This window comes from Pomacea canaliculata, linkage group LG9 (assembly GCF_003073045.1).
Source record: "Pomacea canaliculata isolate SZHN2017 linkage group LG9, ASM307304v1, whole genome shotgun sequence".
In the NCBI taxonomy this organism is placed as follows: domain Eukaryota; kingdom Metazoa; phylum Mollusca; class Gastropoda; order Architaenioglossa; family Ampullariidae; genus Pomacea; species Pomacea canaliculata.
In genome coordinates this window covers 1277248-1299691 of record NC_037598.1, presented here as the reverse complement: position 1 = coordinate 1299691, position 22444 = coordinate 1277248, and the positions used below count along the sequence as shown (strand labels likewise).

Here is a 22444-nt window from a genome sequence, read left to right as displayed (position 1 = left end):
GGGAAAGGTGTGTGCGGCCGAGTGCTGCCCAGAGGATGTTGACCCTGTGAACCCGAGCATCGAGAGGCGACGGTGTGACGATTTTAAAAGTGCCGGGAACAGCGGACTGGACAGGGGGATACCTTCTAGCTTTCCTTACACCCTGTTTTTACTCTTCACACACCCACTCAGCCACATAGCACGTCCTCACGCTCTCGCACAGGTTAATTCTTTCACTTCCACGCGCAAACCAACAACTGTCAATACAGTTATGTCTCACATCCCTTGATGTCGGCAAGGAACAACAGTGGTGATGATACAGTTGATCAGTGTCGGCGTAATTCACCTCTCCTCCAGTTGTCGTCAGAGAAGAACGGTAATGCATTTCTTTTCTTGCACAAACCAGGCCGCAAGTGCCAGTAGGTTGTGCTCTAAGTACCTTCGGAAAGAACAGACCTCCATCTGCTGGTTACGTCGGTGAACCCACTCAGTGACCGATGTACTGCTAGAGTGTGAGGAAAGGCGCCCATTACTGCCCAGTCTGCCCTAAACTGCTCTATATACCTACCTACCTGTCTAATCACGTGACTCTCACGGGAGATGGTGCTACCACCTAGAAAGTAAACACTCTGAGCCCCTGGACTAAGAAGATCGGAGATGAAAGTGAGCGCAAATCAGTAGGAAGACAGAAAGCCATTAACACCCGCAGTAGCCATTCTCTCTTTCTCGAGTGACTTGTCAAGCGTTCAATTTCTAACCATCTCTTTCTCTGTTCTCCTGCTGTGCTAGGTTCTGGCCTAGACACGACTGGTTTGCGATGGGATACATCAATTCGATCCCCGCGAGGACCATCCTGATAATCTGTTAGAAGATTACCTGTTACAGTCAAATCTCTCTACTATGCCACCCCGCTACTATGCCACTCTCGGTACTATGCCACTTTTGCTCGGTCCCAACTATAAATTCAATGTAAAAAAAATTTACTATGCCACCCCTACTCTCGCTACTATGCCACTTTTGTGTGATTGTGAAAAGGCACAAGTTGTGAAATTCCGCGCAGTGCTCGATTATTATACTGTATGGTAGTGTGGGACATCGCAGTTAGGTGGATGGAACCTAGCAAGCACACGTGGAGGGTGGCGATGGGGGTAGGTCGCTGGCCGGGTGACAGTCACGTGACAGAGGGAGAGCGGGAGGGGGTCGACTAGCGACAGGATGCAGGTGCGCGGATGTGGTTGGGAGGGGTGGAGGATGAAGAGGTGAGGGGGAGAATGAGAGGAGACAGCTAGCGCCAGCCGACTATTCTTGAGAGCTTTGGACTGACGGGTAACTTGAGCAAATAAAGCCGTTTGTACGAACCCTCGCTATTATGCCACTCTCGCTACTATGCCACTTTTGCTCGGTCCCGGTAGGTGGCATAGTAGGGAGATTTGACTGTATATGTTGAGTGCAGTGTTTTACTAAAGGATTACCTTCAGTGTTTGTATGTATGTGCAGGGAGAGTACTCGTCACTGAAAGCAGGTTTCAAGGGAAGTAACTGCGAGAATACCAACTTGACAGTTGGACAACAGAAACTATAGTTGACATTTTGTGCTACTGAATAATTTAACCTAGCGGACCCAGTTCCGGTGGCCAGATTTTCAGAAAGACTTGTTCCGGCTCGAAGGAGTTATTTAACTATTTGACTGACTGAAAATCACATTAGACATTCAAACACTTATTGACAACCTGGAACTGTCAGTTCCCTTGGCAAAGAGTTTTCTTCATTGAGAATAATGAGTTTGGTTGTGAAATATTCCGTAGCAGTAGGGAAACTGGCAAACGCTGGCGCTTTCTTGGTGGATGCTTGGCAATGAGCAATCCATGTTACAAGCGTTCAATAAGCTTTGTCCAAGCTTGGCTGAATCTTGCATGTTTGCTGGGTTGTTATGTTTATTACTAGTTATTTGTTTAGTACTTTGTTAATTACTCAGCCTATTCTTACCCGTAATGGGAGAAAGGTAAATAGAAAAAAGCGTGTTTTGCTAGCTTTACCTCTCCTTCATAAAGAATTTTCTCTCTCTGTCTCTCTCTCACACACTCTCTCTCTAGTATGCCAAGCAGTTACAGTCAGTTCATATCGGACTTTACCTACTTAATGTTAGTCACTCTCCGTCAACCCACAAACATGGGTTCCTGTAGGTTAATAATGATTTTCATATGAATCGTCTAATACTGTAATAGTTTGTGTTCTTCTCTACATATTTATGCGCTGTTTTGCATTTCTCTAGGTCTGGCATCATATTACACTGCACTTACGCAAAACAAAATCTATTCAAAACCCCAGACTTTAAAAAAGTAGCCAAGTGTTTGCAATTGAAATTAAGGCATCATCACTGTTTATTTTAACAATTATATTGTGTTTAAAGTTCTGACACCTTAAATATACGCGTAAAGGTCCGGCAGATAACTCGCCAGTTCCTAGACTTCGGGGCCAGGAGTTAGCGGACGTTGCTCGCCATACAGTGCCATCTACGAACGTCTCATCGTCATATTACTTTGCCACCAAATGATGAGGATGGAAAATATCAGCCAGTCTTTGACATTGTGTTTGATTGGGATGCTTTTGATGTGGAGCTGTACGTTGTCTATAGTGACAGGTGAGTCTTCATCTACCTGGAGTCTCTCCACCTCTACTGCTAGCTGTCATCTCAAAAGTTGCAAACGTTCCCAGTCATTATGACGTCATATATGTGGCTAGATGACATTGTGTATATGTGACTGTATATATGTGACCATGTATATTTTGTGTACATGTGACTGTGTATGTGTTACATTGTGTATATGTGATTATGTATATGTGATATTGTGTTTATGTGACTATCCTCGCAATGGCTCGAGTAAAATCTGGAAAATGAAGATACGGTGAACATCAAAGACACAGTCACTTGTCACATAGAAGACCCCCCTCCGAATTAAGCACGTACCGGGATGTACAAAACATCAAAGTCTGATTTTGCAGACTGAGGATTAGTGGTAAGTCAACTCAGAACAAACTATGGAAAAGGCATAACCTGAGGGAGGAAAGAGTTACAGAAAGAAGAGGGGAAAAGGGTAAAAAGAATCTTTCCTTTCTTTTTATCCTTTCCTCTCTTCCTTCTTCTTTTTTTTCTTGATGATGTTTCTCGATGAGAATGTCTGTATAACTTAGAATGAATAAAAAGCTGTACAACAGCATAAAGACGGCGCACACATTCTACAGACTTTGGTGACTAAACCTCTCGAGGCCGCTACCGCCATAACTCCAGTCGTCACGTGTACAAGAATTTATTTCCGAAAAACACAAATTACCAGAGTGTTCCCTGCATCCTGCTTGAGTAGGACGCTCGCATGCACACACGGGCAAAGAAAAAAGAAAAATCACGAGATAGCCAACTGTCAAAAAACCGAAACGAACACATACACAGAGACAAAGAAAAGAAAAACAAATGATGGACGAAAGTAACGAGTAATGAGTAAAAAGCATTCCTTTTCATTTCCGCTGCCTTGGTCCCTGGTATTTCCCGTGTGAAAGTCGATTCCATTTGTGTGGTGAAGTTTAGTTTCCTGTATGGAGGTTGAGACGTGAGAGATGAAATTGTTGCCTTGTTGCATCCACTTCTCCTCTCATCCTCGGGGCTTCAACATGACAAGGTCGGGCCGCTGGTCGTCAGCTCATCTTCTGTTGATGTACACCTCCTTGTCTACCTGTCAAGAATCAAATGGTAAATTGATGATATTGATGTCACCGTTAAACTCTACATTCGGTGTGGGGAGAGACATAAGTAGACCCGTGTACAACTATGTGATACAAAATGTTTGTGCCATGCACCATGTATGTCTCATGTTGTACAAAGTGTGTATCAATGTGTGTACTGTCATGTACTTAATGAGTTGATCACGTGCTGTGTCATGCACATACCAAGTGTTGTGGTATGTAGATGCAATGATGTACACAATGTATATGTCATGTGAGGTGCCTTGTGTATACTGTGTCAGACACATTGTATAGGCCATGTTTACAATGTATAGATGTCATGTGATACCATTAACGTTCGACGTACTCACGTCTTTCTCACGTTGACTGGTGGACAGAGGACGAGAAGGAAGTGATTTTTCTTAATTGTAATCTGTTTGTCATTATTGTTTGATAGCCACAACTTCAGGGGGACACCATCAGGCTGCAGTGGCTAGTGCGCTGTCCATCATCGCCGTGGTCGCCCTCGGGACCTGTGTCATCGTAGCATACCTGAGGTCGATGATAAAGGCCAAGTCTTCCATACATATCGATAACCTCATGCCCGTGTTACATACATATTTCGTAAAACGCCCATCTTCTTATCCACATCCATAGCAACATTATGTGTGAAAAATGGATCATGTTTTGAAATCAAAGGCTATACATAGTTTATGGATGAAAGATAGTGTTTAGATGAAAGGATATACAATTTTAATGGTTTAAGAAAACGAAGTTGTGAAGAAAAAAACTATTTATAGAACTCAAACATTTGGCAACTTATCAGAGTGCATTGCTTGTGTCAAAGAGCATGTCTAGGGCACTTCATGTTTTCTGATAAATATTATTCGGTTTTCATGATGATCTGCTACAGTACTAATTTCGTACGTTAGTCGTTAGTTATTTTTAGTTAATTTGTAATAATTGAAGCATTATCTTCCAACATCCCCCCAAAGCAGTCATTGAACCCTCAAAACATCATATCTTACAGGAGGAGAGCATTACTCTTGACCATGGATCCTGGCCGACACTCAGGTAAGTGATGTCATGTGTCCTGAATACCTGCAGGTAGCTTTCGAGAACCAACGTGTTCTTCTTTCTTCTCAAGGCTCAGTTTATTAAACAAGTGAACCCAAGAAGTAAATGAAATTAATCGTCAACATTTGCTTCAAGGAGCTCTATCCAATGTTTCTTGACACACGGGGTCTCTGACAGAGGTGACATCGGTCACATGACCTGACTTGGAGACTACTCGCTTTGAAACCTCGCAAATAGTTTATGTGCGATAAATACAAAAGTCTGATAAGTGCAGCATAGATTCTTCCCACATACAATTCACACACACACATGGAGAGACAGACACACGGAGGGGAGACTTCCTGAAGATTTGTATTTTGCAAAAGAGTGCGCCTCACAGAAATCCTGACTTTTGAGTCTTTTTCTCCCGTCTGTTGAAAACTGAAACGTATACTCCATTTTTTACACATTGAGCAAGGTTTTGAAGCTGCATAACGCGGAAATAAAAAACAACATAATCACCAATTGTGTTAACTAAGAAAGTGATTTCACTTTCTGCTTGTATATCAAACTGACCTTTCAGAGGAAGTCTTGTGCATCACAAATACTTCCTGCGTCCCGAGGGATAAAATGCGACGAAGTGTTGGACTCAGCTGCACTTGTTAATCTTCCTGCACTGGCGCTGTTCTAGTGAAGACTTCAGGAACCTGAGATAAGCGGGTTGACACGGTCATGTCTTTGTTGGCACAGCAACCGGAAGTTCAGGCCCCGCGTGTGTAGAACCATTTTCACGCCGCGACTTTCACAAGGAATAAGAAGGTTTCGCATGATTGAGATCACGACCCTTGTACTTGTCGGGCTGGAGTTTGAACAGCCAGGCATCACCGAGTTTATGATGCAGCTCGCGGTGCCGATACAACAGTGAAACATTTGCATTTTGTACTGCATCCAAAAGATAATGGGTTCATTCTGTTTCAAGTCGGAGGAATCTGATGGTAAGGACGATTTCCTCCTCCTCCTTCTCCTCCTCCTCCTCCTCCTCCTCATCATCATCATCATCTCTTTTAAAGACTTACCCCTCAAACAGAGAATTCTGTTAAAAGGTAATGGCGGAACAAAGCACTGCCATAAATTTGCTATTGTTAGTTATTGTTATTATTACTTTTTGAGGGGTGGGGGAGAGGATGCTCATCGTAAATTGATAATTAATGTCGGATGTCCCTTAAGATGACAGCCTCTGCAAGCGCATGCTAATGGCCGAGGTGTTGTCATGACAACAAGCCGTTTGTGACCTCGGGAAAAAATGAGGCCTTTACCTATTTCTAAATGTGTGTTAAGAATTGCAACGCTCAGTGTCTCACTTCTCAGAAATGGAATAGAGATGCAGAATTTGTAAACAATCAAAGCCAGTCGCTAACCTTCAAGCTGTAATGTCTGCGCGGACTTGTGGGGTCGCAGGTCTGGGGTTCCGACCCACAGCCACGGTGAAGCCTCATGTCCGGCAGAGCGGAACGCTGCGGACGAACACACTGTGCACGTGCAGGGGACAGGACGTGGCTTCCCTCCGCATCTCCTCACGAGCCAGGACCTTGCTGCGCATCAGCAGCAACAGCAGCGGCAGGCCGGAGGAAGCGTGCGCACCAAGGGAGGCAGACGAGATGGAGGGAAGAATGGAGTATGCCAACATGTGCAGCCTGGACCTGTGGGACCCAGTGCAGCGGTCACTCTTGTCCATGCTAAACGCCAAAGACAGTCTGGAAGCAGAATTTGAGGTGAGTACAGCTTCTGCTTGACGACTGTTTGCCCAACAGACAACTGTTGTTCTTTTCATAACATGCTCAGAATGTGATGTAGAGTGGAAGCATAATAAACATCGGTCTTCATATGATGGTTGAAGCAGCTGTATCAGTGGTAGAAAAGTCAAAGAAGGCATTTTGATGTTAATATGCACAAAGAAAACACAAATGGCAGACAAAAGCAAGATTTCCCCACACAGGCACACATACTTTAAACAATCATTATACATCTCTGACCATCCCGTCTGTTATAATATGTTATCATCACTCGTGTCTCTCCAGTCGCGGTAATGTCGAACTAATGTTTTCATACTTTCGGACTTCTTCATAATCTTGTCTACACTTTGTCTACACTTTCGCTGGGCCTAAATTTGAGTGGCTCCAGGAAAGATTTGAGAAGTATGGAGTGTCAAATGTCATCGTGGTGACTGCAACTTCCCTGTACACTGACCCCAGTGCGTCCCTCAGTGAACAGTTCACTGTACAATGCCAGGCCTGCTCTGTAGTAAGGCTAGTCAATTCCTTTTGTGAACTAAGGGGAACATGTTACAACGATCCCCATGCAATGAACACCGTTCTAAAAACTTCCGACAAAAACCTTTTTCTAAAAAACAAACAAAACATACAAAAACAAAAATTAGGCTTAGTTTCTGACAGGATACCTATCCTAAAGTTTAGGCTTAGTTTCTGACAGGATACCTATCGCTAAAGTTTCTCGAATAAGGAAAACTGTTGTGACGAGCACGTTGAAAATTAACCTCCTCAATTAACCAAAGACGATTTTATTTTTAAATTTGTTGTTTGTTTTTTGCGGGTTTGTTTTGAGCGGCGCTCGTTTGTTGAAACAAAGAAAGTATGTGAGGAACTGTTCACAAATCATAGCATTTGTTCACCAGCTATGTTCCAGACAGGAACCCTTTAAATATTGCACATACTTACCATCCACTCTCTTTTGATTTTATGTTATGTTTATTAATAATTATTTTTTAGTATTTAGTTCATTACGTAGTTTATTCTTACCTCGTACAGAGCGAGGGATAAATAAAAAAATGTCTTGGTTAATTTACCTCTCGTAATAAAGAATTATCATTGTATTAGTAGTTAAAGAATTTTGGAATAAAAAGAAACTGCTGGCAACATGTAACCAAGACAACCAATACAACCAGTTATCGGTAAAGAAAAGAGTTGAACTGCCAAACTCCGTTGACTTTGTCTTTGTATCGAAAATCTTTCGTTCCAGAATATTCCTCTCGGCTTGGAAAAACCTCACAATAGCGGCTTGTCCATGGAAAACCTCAACAAGAACAGATTCAAAAGCATTCTGCCGTGTAAGTTGGCTTCCTTTCAATATCACAGGTAGCATAATTCATCTTTGAGAAACACGTGACTTGTCAGACGCTTCCTGAAGTATCTACCCTTATCTATCCTTCGGGTTGTACATCTGTTGCTGTCTGGGAATCTGACATAAATGTTTATATAATAGTGATATATCTTGCGATGTGTTAGAATGTCGATATTCGAGACTTATCAAAACGTGAGAACGCTATTTTTTATTTAAATTTTTGATGTCATTAGATGTTTAGAACAACGCTGGAAGACTTGTATTTGTTGACAAACGTGTCACTTCTGGTGTTTCTAACTCACGTATTTTACCAGCATTCTCATTTTTCTCCGTTGTTATCGAAAGAACTTTTCTATGAGCAGAATCGTGACCTCTAGCCTTGTTGCAGATGAAGAAACGAGAGTTGTTCTCCGAGAGTTCGGGGACTGCAACAGTAACGACTACATCAACGCCAACTACATCAGGGTACTGCTGTGAGCGCGCTCACTGTTCATAGCACAAAGCTACCTGTGTACACATGCGGCATGTCCCTCTAAGGATTTATAGAAAATTTACTTGTAACAAACTATAACTACAAGTATGTCAAGTTCACAGTAGTGTGGCTCATCATGTAAAAACTGCTACAAACACATTTTATCTCACTCGCTCGCTCACTCCATCACTCTTCTGGATGCTCTCCCTTGATATAGTTGAAGGTTCGGAGTAAAACACCAATTACCTCCCCTCTCCCTCGAAAATGTTTTGCTAGTAAACTTGTATTTTCTCTATAAAAAGTCTGTGGATTATTGATTCATATTATCTTACTTGTCTGGTAAGCTTCATGAAGTTTTCTTTAAAAAAAATGAATTTCATATCAGTGTAAGTGAATTAAAAACCTTATGTATTACTAAAACTGCAGGAAATGTTAACAATATCACTGTATCCTGTGTAACTAGGGTTACAAGCAAGAAAAAAAGTACATCGCAGCACAGGGTAAGTTTCTGTACATTCGAAACACTTACAATGCCGTCAAAGTTGCTGAATTTACACATTTATACAACGGTGATTGTGAGTGGGTGAGGTAGGCGAGTGGAGTGGTGAGAACTGACAGAAAGAAGGAAGCGAGAGAGTTTACTAAATCTTTGAATGAAGAGGCGTAATTCAAATAAAATTAAACTTGCAAACCTCACAAGCAGGAATAAAATGTCAGTTTAATGCAAACAAGCCAATGGCGTAAATGAGTATTGAGTATTGTAAATAAGTTTGACCAATGAAATGTAATTTCACACTTACTGGCCAAACCAAAAACATTACGAAATTTCAGGACCAAAGGAAAACACTACAACTGATTTTTGGAGAATGGTGTGGCAGGAGCGGATAACTCACATCGTCATGCTCACCAACTGTGAGGAGGGCAAGAGAGTGAGTGTGTGGCGACCTCTAGCTTTTCGTCTTTTCCTCTGTTTTCTCATCTTTTTGTGCCGCCTTGCGTTTTATTTTATGTCTAATGTCATGCATTGTTCCTTTAACGTGGCTCACTATTTAAAGTAAAAAAACATTAAATGAGGTGATGCAATTTTCAGCATCAATCACGTGATCAATTGAAAGTGAAATGTGCTCATGAATTCACCAAACATGTCATGTAGTAGAATGTCAGGACATGTCACTGCAAGCTCGGTCACGCACCAATCACTGAACCTCAGGATAAGAAATGAAATCGAGAGTAAAAGATCATGTGACCAAATGGAATGTGATGGTCTGCCTCAGGATAAGTGTGACGAGTACTGGCCCCCGGCGGGTGCTGGGATGGAGCACGGAGCTTTCATCATCATGGGTCTGGAGGTAGTCGACAGAGCTGACTACGAGATCAGGACATTTGAAATAAACCAACAGGGTGTGAGTCTCTTCTCTACATACCAGAGAAATAAATTAGCAAATGTTAGTCTTTTCTCTATATACCAGAAAAATAAGGCGGCAGGATGCTTCCACTGAGATCATAGACACACACTAGTTTGATGCCTCATCAGGTATTCCCTTTTGTTTATTAATTGTTCATTACACGAGCTTAACATCCTGCATTAGGAACACAATAACCCAACTTGATGCTATCGACCTTACCAACCTCTGACCTCACTCACACCTTGACCAGGTATGAACACTAATTCTCATTGACCTTTCATATGACTTGGAAGGAGAAACGTCGGGTGGTTCAGTACCACTATGTCACGTGGGCAGACCACTCCACCCCTAAGGTGACGGACTTGGTGGACTTCTGGAGGCGAGTGAGGATTGACTATCACGTGATGAACGAACACGGCAGCCCCTTGCTGGTGCACTGCAGGTACGTTGACCATCTGGTAATCAACTAGTGATCATGTAATCAACCAGTGATCGTGTAATCAACCAGTGATTTTGTTATCAACCAGTGATCGTGCAATCAACCAGGGATCTTGTAATCAATGCGAAGTCACAGCCAGTGAAGCTGGAGGAGGAGGGGGAGGAGGAGGAGGGAGATGATAGCATGTTCGCTTTTCTCATTCGATGACAACACAAGCAGCATTATTCTGAACCCTTTGAAGTTTTTCCAGTAGATAGAGAGATCGAAGAATGCTACAGCCTAGACAACTGAAAACAGAAACAGAGACTAACCACCACCGCTGTCTCTGATTTGATAAATTGGCGATAAATTGACATTATCTTAAGATGTAAACAAGTAAAGAAATAGTCTACACCATTACAGCTGTCAGTCTTCTTTGTCAGAAAAAAGTTAATCTAAACTTGTTTATGAATATTAAACGGTTTAAGGCCAGACACCGGTCGAAAAATTGTCAAAAATTTTACATTTTGGCCATTTTCAGATTACTTCATACTGTCAAAGTTCATATTTTGTTTCTATTCACTCGCCAAGTGGTTTTTCATAGAATAATCTAGAAATATGTCTATTTTGTCAATGAAAACATCTACTTCTATCCTATTTACTTTTCCCGAGCGCAGAATTAGCGAGAATAGAGAATGTTTGAGACATAGCAACACACCTCGCCACGTGGGCAACTGTGTCACATCGTATATCGGTCGAAAGGTCAGGACATGAATTTTCAAACAAAGGCTGAGTCAAAACCCTTAGAAGGCCCCAAGCTATGATACAAGCTCTTTTCTAGACGACACAAAGGGTCGGAAACTTCCTTATATGGACGCATGCGTAACATACTTTGCATATAGCCAATCAGAATTCACTAATGCCGACCTAGACGGGGTCATAGGGCACACGAACACGCTTCGGCTGTGCTCGGGTATCCCACAAGGCAACTGTCATGGCCTCCGGATGTGTAAACAATGGCGACAGCAAGTCAAAGCTTGTTCTGGGATATTTTCTTTTCTAAGACATTAACGTTAATATTACATGTTCATTGTGCCTGTCAGACGCTCATTTCTTCTCACAATACCACGTGCAAAAAAATAAAAACCACGTGGACATTCTTAGACCGTCGTAGCAGCTAAAAAAAGTAACTTAGTGAACCGAATTCGACTGTCGAAAACACCATCAGTCATGTGGTAAGCGAGCTGAAAATAAAGCGAAGTTTTCATTTCTGCTGCAAACCTCGGTAGTAATCACAACTAGATGCGAACATTTACACATTTGAGTCAACTTGCAATGCTAGTTATTTATGTACTTTGTCAGGAATGTAGGGAAACAGAGCTTACATCATTTGCACAGAAAACAAAGGTTGGGTGGGGGTTGGATGGTCTTACTCCAACCAAATGTAACAGAATGTGAAGACAATTATGTATAGCATTCCTAACAAACAATGAAAACTGCTATCTAGTCAAGTTTGAAGCCATTCAGTGTCTAGAGAACACATCATTGTCAGCCCCCTAAAAGGCCATGCAGACAGCTGGTGCTTTTCCCAGAAATCTTTGACAGAAAATAAGATACCCCCTGGCTACAAAAATCAACCATCTTTAATCCATGTGACTACAGAGGTAATTCATAAAATAATCCTAGCATACAGAGGAACAGAACATGAGCAGCTGCTTAAATTCTGGTGCAGTCAGTGATGTATCTCTAGATTTCATGAATAGGTTATTCTTATTCCTATTCGCCCCCAGTGGAGCATAGGGCTGCAAGAATTGGTTATACTCCCCTATAAGCTTTTGAAATAATTTCTTTAATTGATGTTCATCCCATCACCCTGCAACTGAAGGCTAAGAAAGATGAGAGTGTTTCCTACTAATGCTGCTACTTCAGTAGATGCTCGCAAAAATTGGAAGCAATATGCGACATCATCACTAAATGTTAGATAACAAAAGACCAAAGATGGCAAAAACCATGAAGCTAGTGGACACTGAACTTCTATATAACTAACTAAACCTATAACTGTGTAGCTCAATGTTTGCAAACACCATTGTTTTTATTACTGTGTACTTCTCTGAAGCCTGGTCAGCAGTTGGGTACACAACACAACCATGTTGACTTTTCTAAAAGTGAATAAAATAATTAATTTTATTAGTAATGTTAAAGTTATATGTAGTAACACATTGAAAGATGGTTATATTTTTCATTCAGCAGGTAAATTACATGAAAGGCTTAGAGAAAACAAAGTTACTAAGCTTGATATTTCTGCTCGCGCTTTTTCCATTCATTGTTTTTGTTACAGTTAGTTTACTTAAAATCCCTATAACTTTATATTGACATGTGATACAGGCCTAAAATTTGAATGAAGTTTTCTACATACATATGTAAACATTTCAGTGAGAGCTTTTTAAAAAATATTTAGTGGTTTAGTAGTTACTAAGCTTTCACTTTGTTTTCCTTCGCCTTTTCAGTTTCTTGTTTTAGTAAGCTTGTTTAGTTCAAAAGCTTATAACTTTATATTGGCATGTGATACAGGCCTAAAATTAGGTTGAAGTTTTCTTTATTCATATTTAAACAATTCTATGAGAGCTTTTAAAAAAATATTGAGTAGTTTAGAAGTTACTAAGCTTTCAGTTTTTCTTTCCTCGTTTTCTCAGCTTCTTGTTTTGGTTAGAGACTGTTTACTTCAAAAGCTAACTCCTTCTTTTTGACAAGAGATATAGATCTGCAATTTGGTTGAGCTTTTCTTCATACAAATTTAAACATTTGTAGGAGAGCTTTTTACAAAATATTTAGTATTTTGGTAGTTATACCGTTTTAAATCAAAATTTCTTAAAATTTAACACAGTGTTTTACAAAAAAATTCATAAAAAAAAAACTAAGCCGATTTTGCAAAATCCCCCTCCTACGTTTGTAGATCTTACTTTTAGGTAACTATTTCAAACAGAATTTTGAGTCTACTCACAAAATTGGCAAAGTTATAAGCTTTTTAAAATGTTTGTTTGGGCGCCATTTTGGATTGTTTCCATGGCAACCGATCGCGCGACGAGTGCAGTAAAACAATTTTTTTAAACTTCATTCAAAGGCTAAACAGCTGGTAAAAAAAAATCCGCGCTATCCCGTGAAACAAAAAACTTTTTTTTTCGACCGGTGTCTGGCCTTAAACTGACGTCAAAGATGATTCTGACTTTTAGATAAGTAGTCTTGTGTCCGACGATCAAATTATCTGGCAAGTGCACCTAGCGAGAATCTCTAGATTTTAACGAGTAGAAGAAGAAAATTAATTTTGCGTGCGTGCGTGCGTGCGTGCGTGCGTGCGTGCGTGCGTGTGTGCGTGCGTGTGTGTGCGTGTGTGTGTGTGTGTGCCTGTGTGTGTGTGTGTTTCAAGTGCCGGAGTAGGTAGGACCGGGACCTTCATCGCTCTCGACATCCTCATGGACCAGGCGCTGGAGGAAGGGGAGATCAATGTACCTCAGGTCGTCGTGGAGCTGAGAAAAGATCGGTGTAACATGGTGCAAGCTAAGGTAGGTATACCCCATCACCTTTCTCCTTGTTTCTAGTTAAGGTACACAGCTGGCAGGTGAATGAGGCTGATAGCCTCTATAGCTCCTCGTAACTAAGGTGCACAGGTGTGTACACACGGGTCCTGGTTGCTTCACGGTTTACCTGTATGCAACTGTATGTTTACCTGTCAATAAGCCAGAGTAGAAGGGTGTCGTACACTCAGTTCCAAAACCACATTAACATTGTTCTGCAACTAACAAGTCGTTCACCCTACCCAGGTGTCACATAGGTACCCGTGCGTGTGTGCGTGTGTGTGAAAGACCCATTATGTGATGTCACCGTGATGTCGATGCCATTTGTGTCTTGGCGGCAGGATCAGTACCAGTTCGTGTACAAGGCGGTTCTAGAGGCGTACTCCGGGTACAGCAGCAGAGTCCTTCTAGACGGCTCTAACATTGTCTTACCATTCCTGAGTGAATCGTTGTACGAACAAGTGGACGCCGAGTTACAGGTAAGTGAGCAGTGAGGTCACGTGACGTGTGTCGAACCTACAGGTGAGTGAACGCTGATCACTCGAGTCATGTGTGTAGACCTGACAAGCAAGTGAACACTGAAGTGTCGCCTGTTGCCGTCACCAGACTCATGAGAATACCTGACCTGGCAGCTCATCGTCAGACAATTAATTTAACCATAATGTGTTAGTTACAATTGTTGTGTGGGACTTTTTCTAAAAATCAAATCAGATTATTAACGATGGGTTTGACAAGCATCAATCCTATCATCATCATCAGTTGACTGCAACTGTTTGACTCCCAGGGGACCTGTTGTAATAGTTGCTGTCCGGTTACAGATGCTGTTACAGATGAAGAAACTGGACCGAAAACCAGTCTACACTTCGGCAAGGTCTGACGAGAACATTAACAAGAATAGAAACATTGAAGTATTGCCAGGTAAAAAAATTGAGTAATATTTTTCGACATGTTTATTGTCTGACTATGCTGTAGAAAGTTAACGAAGCAAGAACATTAGAACTATTTAGATAAGACATTGAGGTTAGTCAGTCTTCAATATATCTTGACCTAATGGTCAAGAAATACCAAAATAGAAAAAAAACTATAATTTTATTTACTTCGACAAAGTACGAATAAAACATGTAATAAAGAGGAAATATTTGGACTAGTCAGGTCGGTCAGTAAGACAGGTGAGCTATTTACAACTGGGTTAAGTATTAAGGTTAAAGCCAACAATACAAGAGAAACAAAGTCCTCCGAAAGATTTATCTTCGCCTCGAGACGAGAGATACGCAGTACACAACAGAACTCGAGTCTGAGGACAACAGGACGCAACACCTTGACAGCTTTAGGGACTGTGGATATAGTTCAAGACAAAGACAAACATGAGTGAGAACATAAAGACAAACATGAGCGAGGCTATCAGGACAAACATTCACAATCTACAATCTAAGCACATTACAGTCTTTTGTGAATCCTTGAATGTTTGTCTCAGATGAAAACTACCTTGTGTACCTGACCTGTCGGGTGGCAGACCGCAACCAATATATCAATGCCGTTTACCTGTCGGTAAGTCTTATCAAATGTATGGTTGACAAAAATATTCTGTGAACTTTAAATGTAGGCTTAATACCTCTCCTCATAAGTTTTGTATATATAACCAGTCTGCAAAAAGTCAGGATTGTACACTTCAGTGTTTCTGGAAGGCGAAGAACAAGTCAAGAGTCAAAGTCAGTCAAGCTGGAAGAAAGGGATTTGAAAATGTGTCTGACAGACAGAGATACACTGCAATGCATGTCTGACAGACAGAGATACACTGCAATGCATGTCTGACAGACAGAGATACACTGCAATGCATGTCTTGACAGACGAAGGTTTATTGTTTACCTAATAACAACAAGAATACGACTTTCACATTATACTTCAACATGTAAGATTTGCGACATTTGTTAAGATGGTTGGCGCAGGTCAGCTATGTCTTCCCTACAGGCCTGGACACTGTGAGCTACTACTATTTTTTCTGTTTGAAATTGCAGTCGTTTGCAGACTGGAATGGTTGGATCCTCACTCAGCTCCCTCTGCCGGACACGGTTGTGGATGTGTGGCGACTGGTGCAGGGGGCCGGCATCACCACCATCGTCTCCCTGGGACCTGAGGCCGACAGTCCAGAAGTCAGTTCTTACAGCGAGTGTGGCAAAGTGCTTGTCCAGTCCGTTCGAAACAATTGTAATCGTTTCTTTTTAATTACTTTTGGAGTTTTTAATTCTTTTAAGCAGTGTTTATTTTTGTTATCTAAGCTTTCTAACGGACTTCATAGCTGCGCGCGTGCGTGCGTTCAGGTGTGTGTGTCTTTTTGAGGGTATAATTATATGTATGTATCAGTGTTTATGTAACTTTGTGCTTGTGTATTTGTATATATATATATGTTTTATTTTGTTTTCGGTCGTCTAAAGCTTATTCATAGCTACACTTCACTCCATACTTTTATCCCATTTACGCTTGCCTAGGTTAAAAAAGAATTCATAAAATTGGATAATAACTCCATCTCTCTTTTATATGCCAGTCTCATGTAAATTTTGTTTTTAAATACAGAACGGCTGCTACTGGCCCCGCCAGATGGAGGAACAAAGGCTGTTTGACTCTTTTGAGGTCTCCCTGGTTTCTCACGCGGAGTTTGGGGAAGAGGGTCACGTGTATGACCTGACTCTAACCTATGAGGTCAGCGAGTAGACATTGCACCACGAGGTGTATGCCCTGTCTGTGTCTTTAAATGCAATATTTTCAGTTGTTTACTGTAAACTTTAAGTACAACGTATGACGTCAGTGTAACCTGTGTGTATTTTGTAAATGAAATACCCATCTACCTTCTGTTTTTTTGTTTTTGTTTGAGGGAGGGGTGTTAAAAACACATCTTTATTTTCTTTTAGTCAGCACCAAGAGTTCTGTTGTCTACCTGTTTATCTTGTAGTCAGTGTTAGATAAACTTTAACTGCAAGCTTTGACCTGAGATGGTGCCATGAAGTCTGGATTGTGTCGGTTTTAGAAAGAACCTCCCCAGAAAGTTCGCCTCTATCACCTGGGAAACTGGTCACATGACCTACCCTGCACGACACCAGACGTCCTGAAGCTCGCCGAACTTCTGGCCGGCTCTGAGGAAGAGCAAGTGGTTCCCCCTGTACTAGTGCAGTGCATGTAAGTCTCAATAATTACACAACCACCTTGTTTTGTTGTGAGAAAGCTACTTCTTCAGATATCAGAAACAAACACAAATCGACATTTTCACCTTTATGAAATATAACGCAGTAGATTGAAGTGTCGTTGATTGCTGCTCTCACCCCTAGTCTTTGAGTACTTTTATCTTTCTTCTGATGATTTCAAAGGTGCAATCACATGTCATCAGGAGAGAAAAGATGTCTGGTGTCTAAAGTGTTTTGTCTCCTCTGTCACAGTGATGGAGCCTTCAGGAGCGGACTCTTCTGCGCCCTGTGTGACGTCATCAGTCGCGTGAAGTACGACCGCGAGCTGGACGTGTACACAACGGTCCGCAAACTGCACGTGGTGCGACCCCAGAGCGTGGACACCCAGGTTACACTACCTTGTCATTATGTCCCCGTTGCTTCCATTCCTGGGCTGTATTGACATTAATTCTACAGATTATGTCAGGGCATGTCAACATCCTCCTGCTGATGTTTGTTTGTTTGTTGTGGTATGGCTGCATCATTCATCTTGGACATCAGTGTACATGTAGGACCAGAAACGCCTCCACTTTCTATCTACTGTGGGTCTGAAGTGTGTGAGTCATGTTCAGACAATGTGGGCGTGTCTGTGATAGAAAAGTGGTGTGGAAACGACAGCACACAAGAAAGGATGTAGTGTGTGTATGTGCCTGTGTACATGGAGGTAATTGATGGGGATGGATGTATCATCGATAGTTATTAGGCGACCATCACCCCTTCAAATTCCTCGTGTCCTATCTTCTGGTCAATAAGTGAATTTTTATATCATCTTATCCTGGAGGTAATGTTTGTCATAGTATGGCTAACTCCTCGTTGTAACTTTCTTACACAGGTTCAGTACAGATACTTGTACGAGGCTGTTGAGGAGTACATCAGAGGTGAGGCCATCTACGCCAACACCTGCATGTGACACCTGCCGGCGATTGCAGCTTCCAAGTCTTTTGAAGACTTCATCTGTGTATTTGTCTATATTTTGATTTTAAGAAGACAGGCTATGGACAGTCTCTGTAGTCTTCACAGGAACATGAACATATTTCCGTCTGAACGATCTTGGCATAAAAACATTTGGTTTACATCGCATGTCCCCAAAGATGTTTGAGACCTCTAAACCTTTAGAGAACGAGAACATTTAGATGGAGATAAGAACAAAACCTCAGGGCTCAGACAGGGCGACACAGAGCAACTTCAAGATAATGATGGCAGATTTTCACAGCATGATTGTAATTCTGGGAACTATTGGCCAAAACTGATTAAAGGTAAAACTGTTTGAGGGGAATTGCAGGGACCAGACAAGTGTTGACTGATTCGCTGTCACAAACATTTCAAAAGAAAAAAATACCCACAGACGTATAAGACTAAAGTTGAAGAAATAACAGATTGAAGACAGGATAAAAGAGGCATCAAAATAATATTTGTCATAGGTTACTGAGAGCTGTCAATGTTTTAAATGACAATCAGGACCTCAATCACTCGCTGTTGAGCTTACTTCAGTAAGCCAATGACGAGCGGCGATGATTTTCTGCATGGCTATGTTATGTATGTAAATAAGTATTAGGACATGCAATGTTAAGCTATGAACCTGTTGCATCGAGAAGCTGGGTTTGTAAACAGTTTAGCAGTTTTTGAAATATTTTGGTCTTTAAATTTTATCCTGGTGATCCAAGCAGCTGTATATATATATATTCAACTAACCCACCCAAGTCGTTTTTTTCCTTGAGAGCTACCGAGGCCGGGGAGGCAGTCCATGAAATACAGTATTTTTTTTCCAAAATAGGCTTTTAATTTTCTATTGTTTTTCTTAATCATAAAATCCACATCAGAGATGAATAAATCAGTTTGAGTTGCACGGATGTGAAGTGTGAAGTGTGCTCAGATATTACTAACACTGATGTAACCTCGCCTGAACTCAGTGTTGATGGCGTTGCTAAGCGTTCGTTCCCTCTTGCCATGTTGTCAGCCACTTGCCTTATAGACATGGTCATCAACCATTGACCCAACAAAATAAAGTACTTTTCGCCTGAAGGAACTGTGCTGATCGAACTTGTTACCGTGTTCATGCTCAACTGCCAGACTCTTTTTGTTGTGTTTGTGGAACAGAGCAAAATGAACTCAGGCAGAGACAATATTGACTGAGACCCGGGTGTGCCAGCCAGCATTTAGCGCACCAACGGCCACTGCATTACTCAACACCCTCTTGATGACAGCTGATTAAGCACTAAAGCTGTTTTCGAAATTATCTGGAGACAGGAATTCATCGTGTAATAATAGGAGACAGCGGGTAGTCGGGTAGATCGCCGATCAAAGATTTTGCCGTGGAGAGGGATTTACTGTAGTGTGTTTTCATGTAAGATAAGTTAAGCATTTTGCTTCTTGACTATCTAATACATCAGATTATTGAAATTTTTTGGTTGGTGTTTTAATCTAGTATTCACGACAGTAAAGCTGTAAGCGACAACGACAAAACAAAACAACAAATGAACTGGCGAAAATAGTACTCAGACAGATTATAGGCAAACCGTTTAACGTGACAGGCTAAGTCCACGAACTTGTATTACTGGACAGCTGGCAGTAGACTTTTTCCAGTAGTAGACTACTAAAACGAGGCACGAGACTAGATAGCTTCCGGTTTATTCACATTTCGGATTAACTACTAAAAGGAGGCACGAGACTACAAAGCTTCCGGTTTAATCACATTCATTGCTTAGGTTCTCCGACAGACAGCAGTCCACCTATATACACATCCATGGTTAAGACTTCTTTTCTTCTAAGATTTCTCTGTATCACCAAGAGCTGTAAGTAGACAAGACTTTCGCTAAAGCAGCAGGTGTTATATTTGTTATCACAGCATCCAAAGCATTCAAGTTCACTTCGTCACCAAATGACGATGGCTAAAGCTAAACCACGGAGCTAATTAATTGAAGCTGGGCTAAGAGGTCAGGCGCTGGAAGGCCGTCCAGCCAGTCCGCGTGCTTTGTGTGGGGTCCGTGAAGTCCTGCAGGCCAATCAACTCGCAGGTCAAAGGTCGGGAAGATGTGTCTAGAACATTGAAAGCCACGCAGTCCAGGTCAGACTCGCATTCCATTCCGCAGCTGAGAAGAGAGGCTGACTGCAGGCTTCGTCGAACAGGACCGTTGATGATGGAATTTTCTGACAGTTTCTCATAGACACCTGAAACACAACGAGTGTCGGATACAGTTGCTGGACTATCCTCCTCCTACCGTGTTTCCCAGAAAGAAAGCCCTAGAATACTTTTTTTTTTCAGGATGCTTGTGATATAAACCCTGTTTAAGATGGACGGATTTTGTTTGTCCGTTGAAACACAGGACGAACGAATTGAATTACAAAGTAGTACTATCATAAATGAGCAACTTTATTTATGACGATGTTTCAAAAGAAGAGACATGACTGTATTAGATGAAATAAAGATTTTTGTACTTAAATAAATGTTTACTTTTGCACACGTAAACAAAATCTCATAAAATTATGTCCTAACTCCTCTTTTGGAGAAAAAAGTCCCGGTCTTATTTTTTAGGGGAAAGACGATACTGATTATCAGCTAATCTCTGTGACTTTTACAATAATTTTAATGTTCATTATCTAATTTATCATCATAGTTTCTGTGTATTCTCAGTTTCTAAATATCTTTCAATTAATTTATTCATTACGAATTTTATACTAGTAGGTAACCGCACAAAATACTCTCCTAATTCCTGAGATGGGAGTAAGAGAACAGAGCCTGAAAACAACACAACCACAAAAGGAAATGTAAATAATTACAATGAAGCTAAAGACAAAAATAGATATTTTGAGAACAAATTATTCTAGATAAGAAGGTGAGTAACATGTGGAAATACCCAGACTTCTGTCTCCAAAGACGCGGAGCTCGCAGATTTCCAGGTGATCATAGGCAGCTTTGAAGACGCTGACGAAGCGGCCTGTGATTGGTCGATCGCAGGTCAGTGAGGTGCCGTTCAGGGGTACAATATCTGGGTAGAACGCACATCGATGGCCTTCAGTGGAGGGAAATGTTGTGGGATTCTTAACGGACACCCGCACCTCAAACTGCTGCAACCGATATGCTGCAAAACAGGTGTAAACAATAATATACAGCACTTGGCACAGTAATGCTTCCTGTTGATGAAGCAACGAAAACGACCTTTAACCTCTTTATTGCCTCATACTGTCATCAGACGAGATGCCATTTGAACACCAAGTCAGCTTTAGAGACAAGACAAGATTTGAAAATAACGGGTTTTGCGAGAACTTATTTCTGTTTCGTGTTTCCTACCTACCGCAGCAGACTTCAATGCGAGAGAAGATGTCCACTTGGGTGACAGTATAGTAGCCCTTGAGGTCCACTTTCCACCAGTTATCTTTGATGTCATTAGTGTGAGAACACGAGCCTGTGTTGTAGAGACCATCGTTGTATCCATCCACGGCATTGCCAGCCAGACCTATGGTCGAGAAGTCCGAGACCTGCTGAGCTGGTTTCTTTAAAGCCAAGTTGCTTGAGGCTGAAACACAGTCACATTCTGAAATGTTTTGGGAAAAAATAAGTAAATAGCGACAAAAGCAGTTACTCACCCACTAGTAGAGGAAGTAGAGAGAAGATGATCATGCTCGGCGATGTTTTCCTTCCTGAGGCTCCCATCATCGCTCGTCTCTCCTCCCCTGGTACAAATGCCAGCAGTGTGTTGACTGCTCTAGTGATGGAGGAGTGTCACGTGACGTCTCACATGACTACAACCTTGAGATCAGACCATTGAGTGAGTGAGTGCTCTGCTTCCTGGCAATATTTACAGCAAACATTCCTTTGTATCAACGTCTTTCAAGATTGTCAATAACCTGTTAACAGGTTTGCTATTGATCTCATGGTCGAAATGACGGAAGCCATATTGTTTATAATCCACTTCAACTTCTCTCGCTCTTTTTATCCGTTTCATTCACTCCTTTCTCTCTCTCTTTGCTACACTACTCTCTATCTTTCATGGCCGTATCTTTCCTTCGCTTTTCTCTCTTTCATTACACCCCTCTCTCTCTTTCATCAGTCCTATCTCTCTTTCTTTTGTTCGATCCTTCTGTTGTTCACCCTATCCTCTTTATTTCGCAGGAGTCTGTCAAAGCTTTTGAATAAATAATATAAATAGCGAGAACTCTCAGAATTCGTGGGAGAAATGGCGTTCATTGTGTTCAGTCTACACTCGCTTTAAACACCTTTTGTATTAAAGTCTGAAGTCGCTGGTCGCAAACGGTAAAGTCGACCTTCCAGACCAAACCTCGACTTGCACTTGAGACCGCGATTAAAACAAACTCTCTTAAATAAATTGGGGGTATATTAAAGCTGTTAGTTTTTGTTGTTGTTTTTTTTTTGCTATTGAAAATGTACAATGAAATCGAAATTCCTTTTTCGGGTCGAGCGTGTAAACCTTGAACTGTCTCGAGAAAGCGAATATTTGTCTTCAATCCTGTAAG

General features: G+C 41.4%; 2 protein-coding genes across 4 annotated transcripts; one reads left to right on the top strand and one right to left on the bottom strand.

Annotated features, from left to right (window-relative positions):
• Positions 1 to 3566: 3566 nt before the first annotated feature.
• On the top strand, positions 3567 to 18818 carry LOC112571920 (receptor-type tyrosine-protein phosphatase alpha-like). 2 transcript variants are annotated; one of them, XM_025251325.1, is made up of 19 exons: positions 3567 to 3723; positions 4153 to 4252; positions 4726 to 4769; positions 6210 to 6523; positions 7788 to 7875; positions 8278 to 8354; positions 8825 to 8861; positions 9193 to 9290; positions 9636 to 9764; positions 10061 to 10209; positions 13610 to 13745; positions 14099 to 14236; positions 14576 to 14675; positions 15232 to 15305; positions 15773 to 15907; positions 16329 to 16454; positions 16780 to 16928; positions 17186 to 17321; positions 17805 to 18818. In XM_025251325.1, the coding sequence occupies exons 1-19, from the start codon at positions 3591 to 3593 to the stop codon at positions 17880 to 17882; spliced, it is 2241 nt and encodes a 746-aa protein (XP_025107110.1). In that variant the 5' UTR covers positions 3567 to 3590; the 3' UTR covers positions 17883 to 18818. The 2 variants fall into 2 exon arrangements, with proteins under 2 accessions (XP_025107110.1, XP_025107111.1); XM_025251326.1 differs by lacking the exons at positions 3567 to 3723; positions 4153 to 4252; positions 4726 to 4769 and adding an exon at positions 4821 to 5746.
• A 383-nt stretch (positions 18819 to 19201) lies between these two features.
• LOC112571921 (fucolectin-3-like) lies at positions 19202 to 21946 on the bottom strand. Of its 2 annotated transcripts, none has more exons than XM_025251327.1 (4): positions 21557 to 21946; positions 21265 to 21504; positions 20827 to 21051; positions 19202 to 20140 (listed from the first exon to the last, which is right to left on the bottom strand). In XM_025251327.1, exons 1-4 carry the CDS (start codon positions 21624 to 21626, stop codon positions 19899 to 19901), a joined length of 777 nt encoding a protein of 258 aa, XP_025107112.1. In that variant the 5' UTR covers positions 21627 to 21946; the 3' UTR covers positions 19202 to 19898. The 2 variants fall into 2 exon arrangements, with proteins under 2 accessions (XP_025107112.1, XP_025107113.1); XM_025251328.1 differs by having other exon boundaries at positions 21265 to 21486.
• Between the last annotated feature and the right edge of the window lie 498 nt (positions 21947 to 22444).

Coding starts and splice junctions, on each gene's coding strand:
- LOC112571921 (XM_025251327.1), bottom strand. CDS start 21,626: ATGATGGGAGCCTCAGGAAGGAAAACATCGCCGAGCATGATCATCTTC. Junction 21,505..21,556: donor TCTACTTCCTCTACTAGTGG/GTGAGTAACTGC, acceptor AAAACATTTCAG/AATGTGACTGTGTTTCAGCC. Junction 21,052..21,264: donor TCGCATTGAAGTCTGCTGCG/GTAGGTAGGAAA, acceptor CCTGTTTTGCAG/CATATCGGTTGCAGCAGTTT.
- LOC112571920 (XM_025251325.1), top strand. CDS start 3,591: ATGAAATTGTTGCCTTGTTGCATCCACTTCTCCTCTCATCCTCGGGGC. Junction 14,676..15,231: donor AAACATTGAAGTATTGCCAG/GTAAAAAAATTG, acceptor TGTTTGTCTCAG/ATGAAAACTACCTTGTGTAC. Junction 15,306..15,772: donor TCAATGCCGTTTACCTGTCG/GTAAGTCTTATC, acceptor TTGAAATTGCAG/TCGTTTGCAGACTGGAATGG.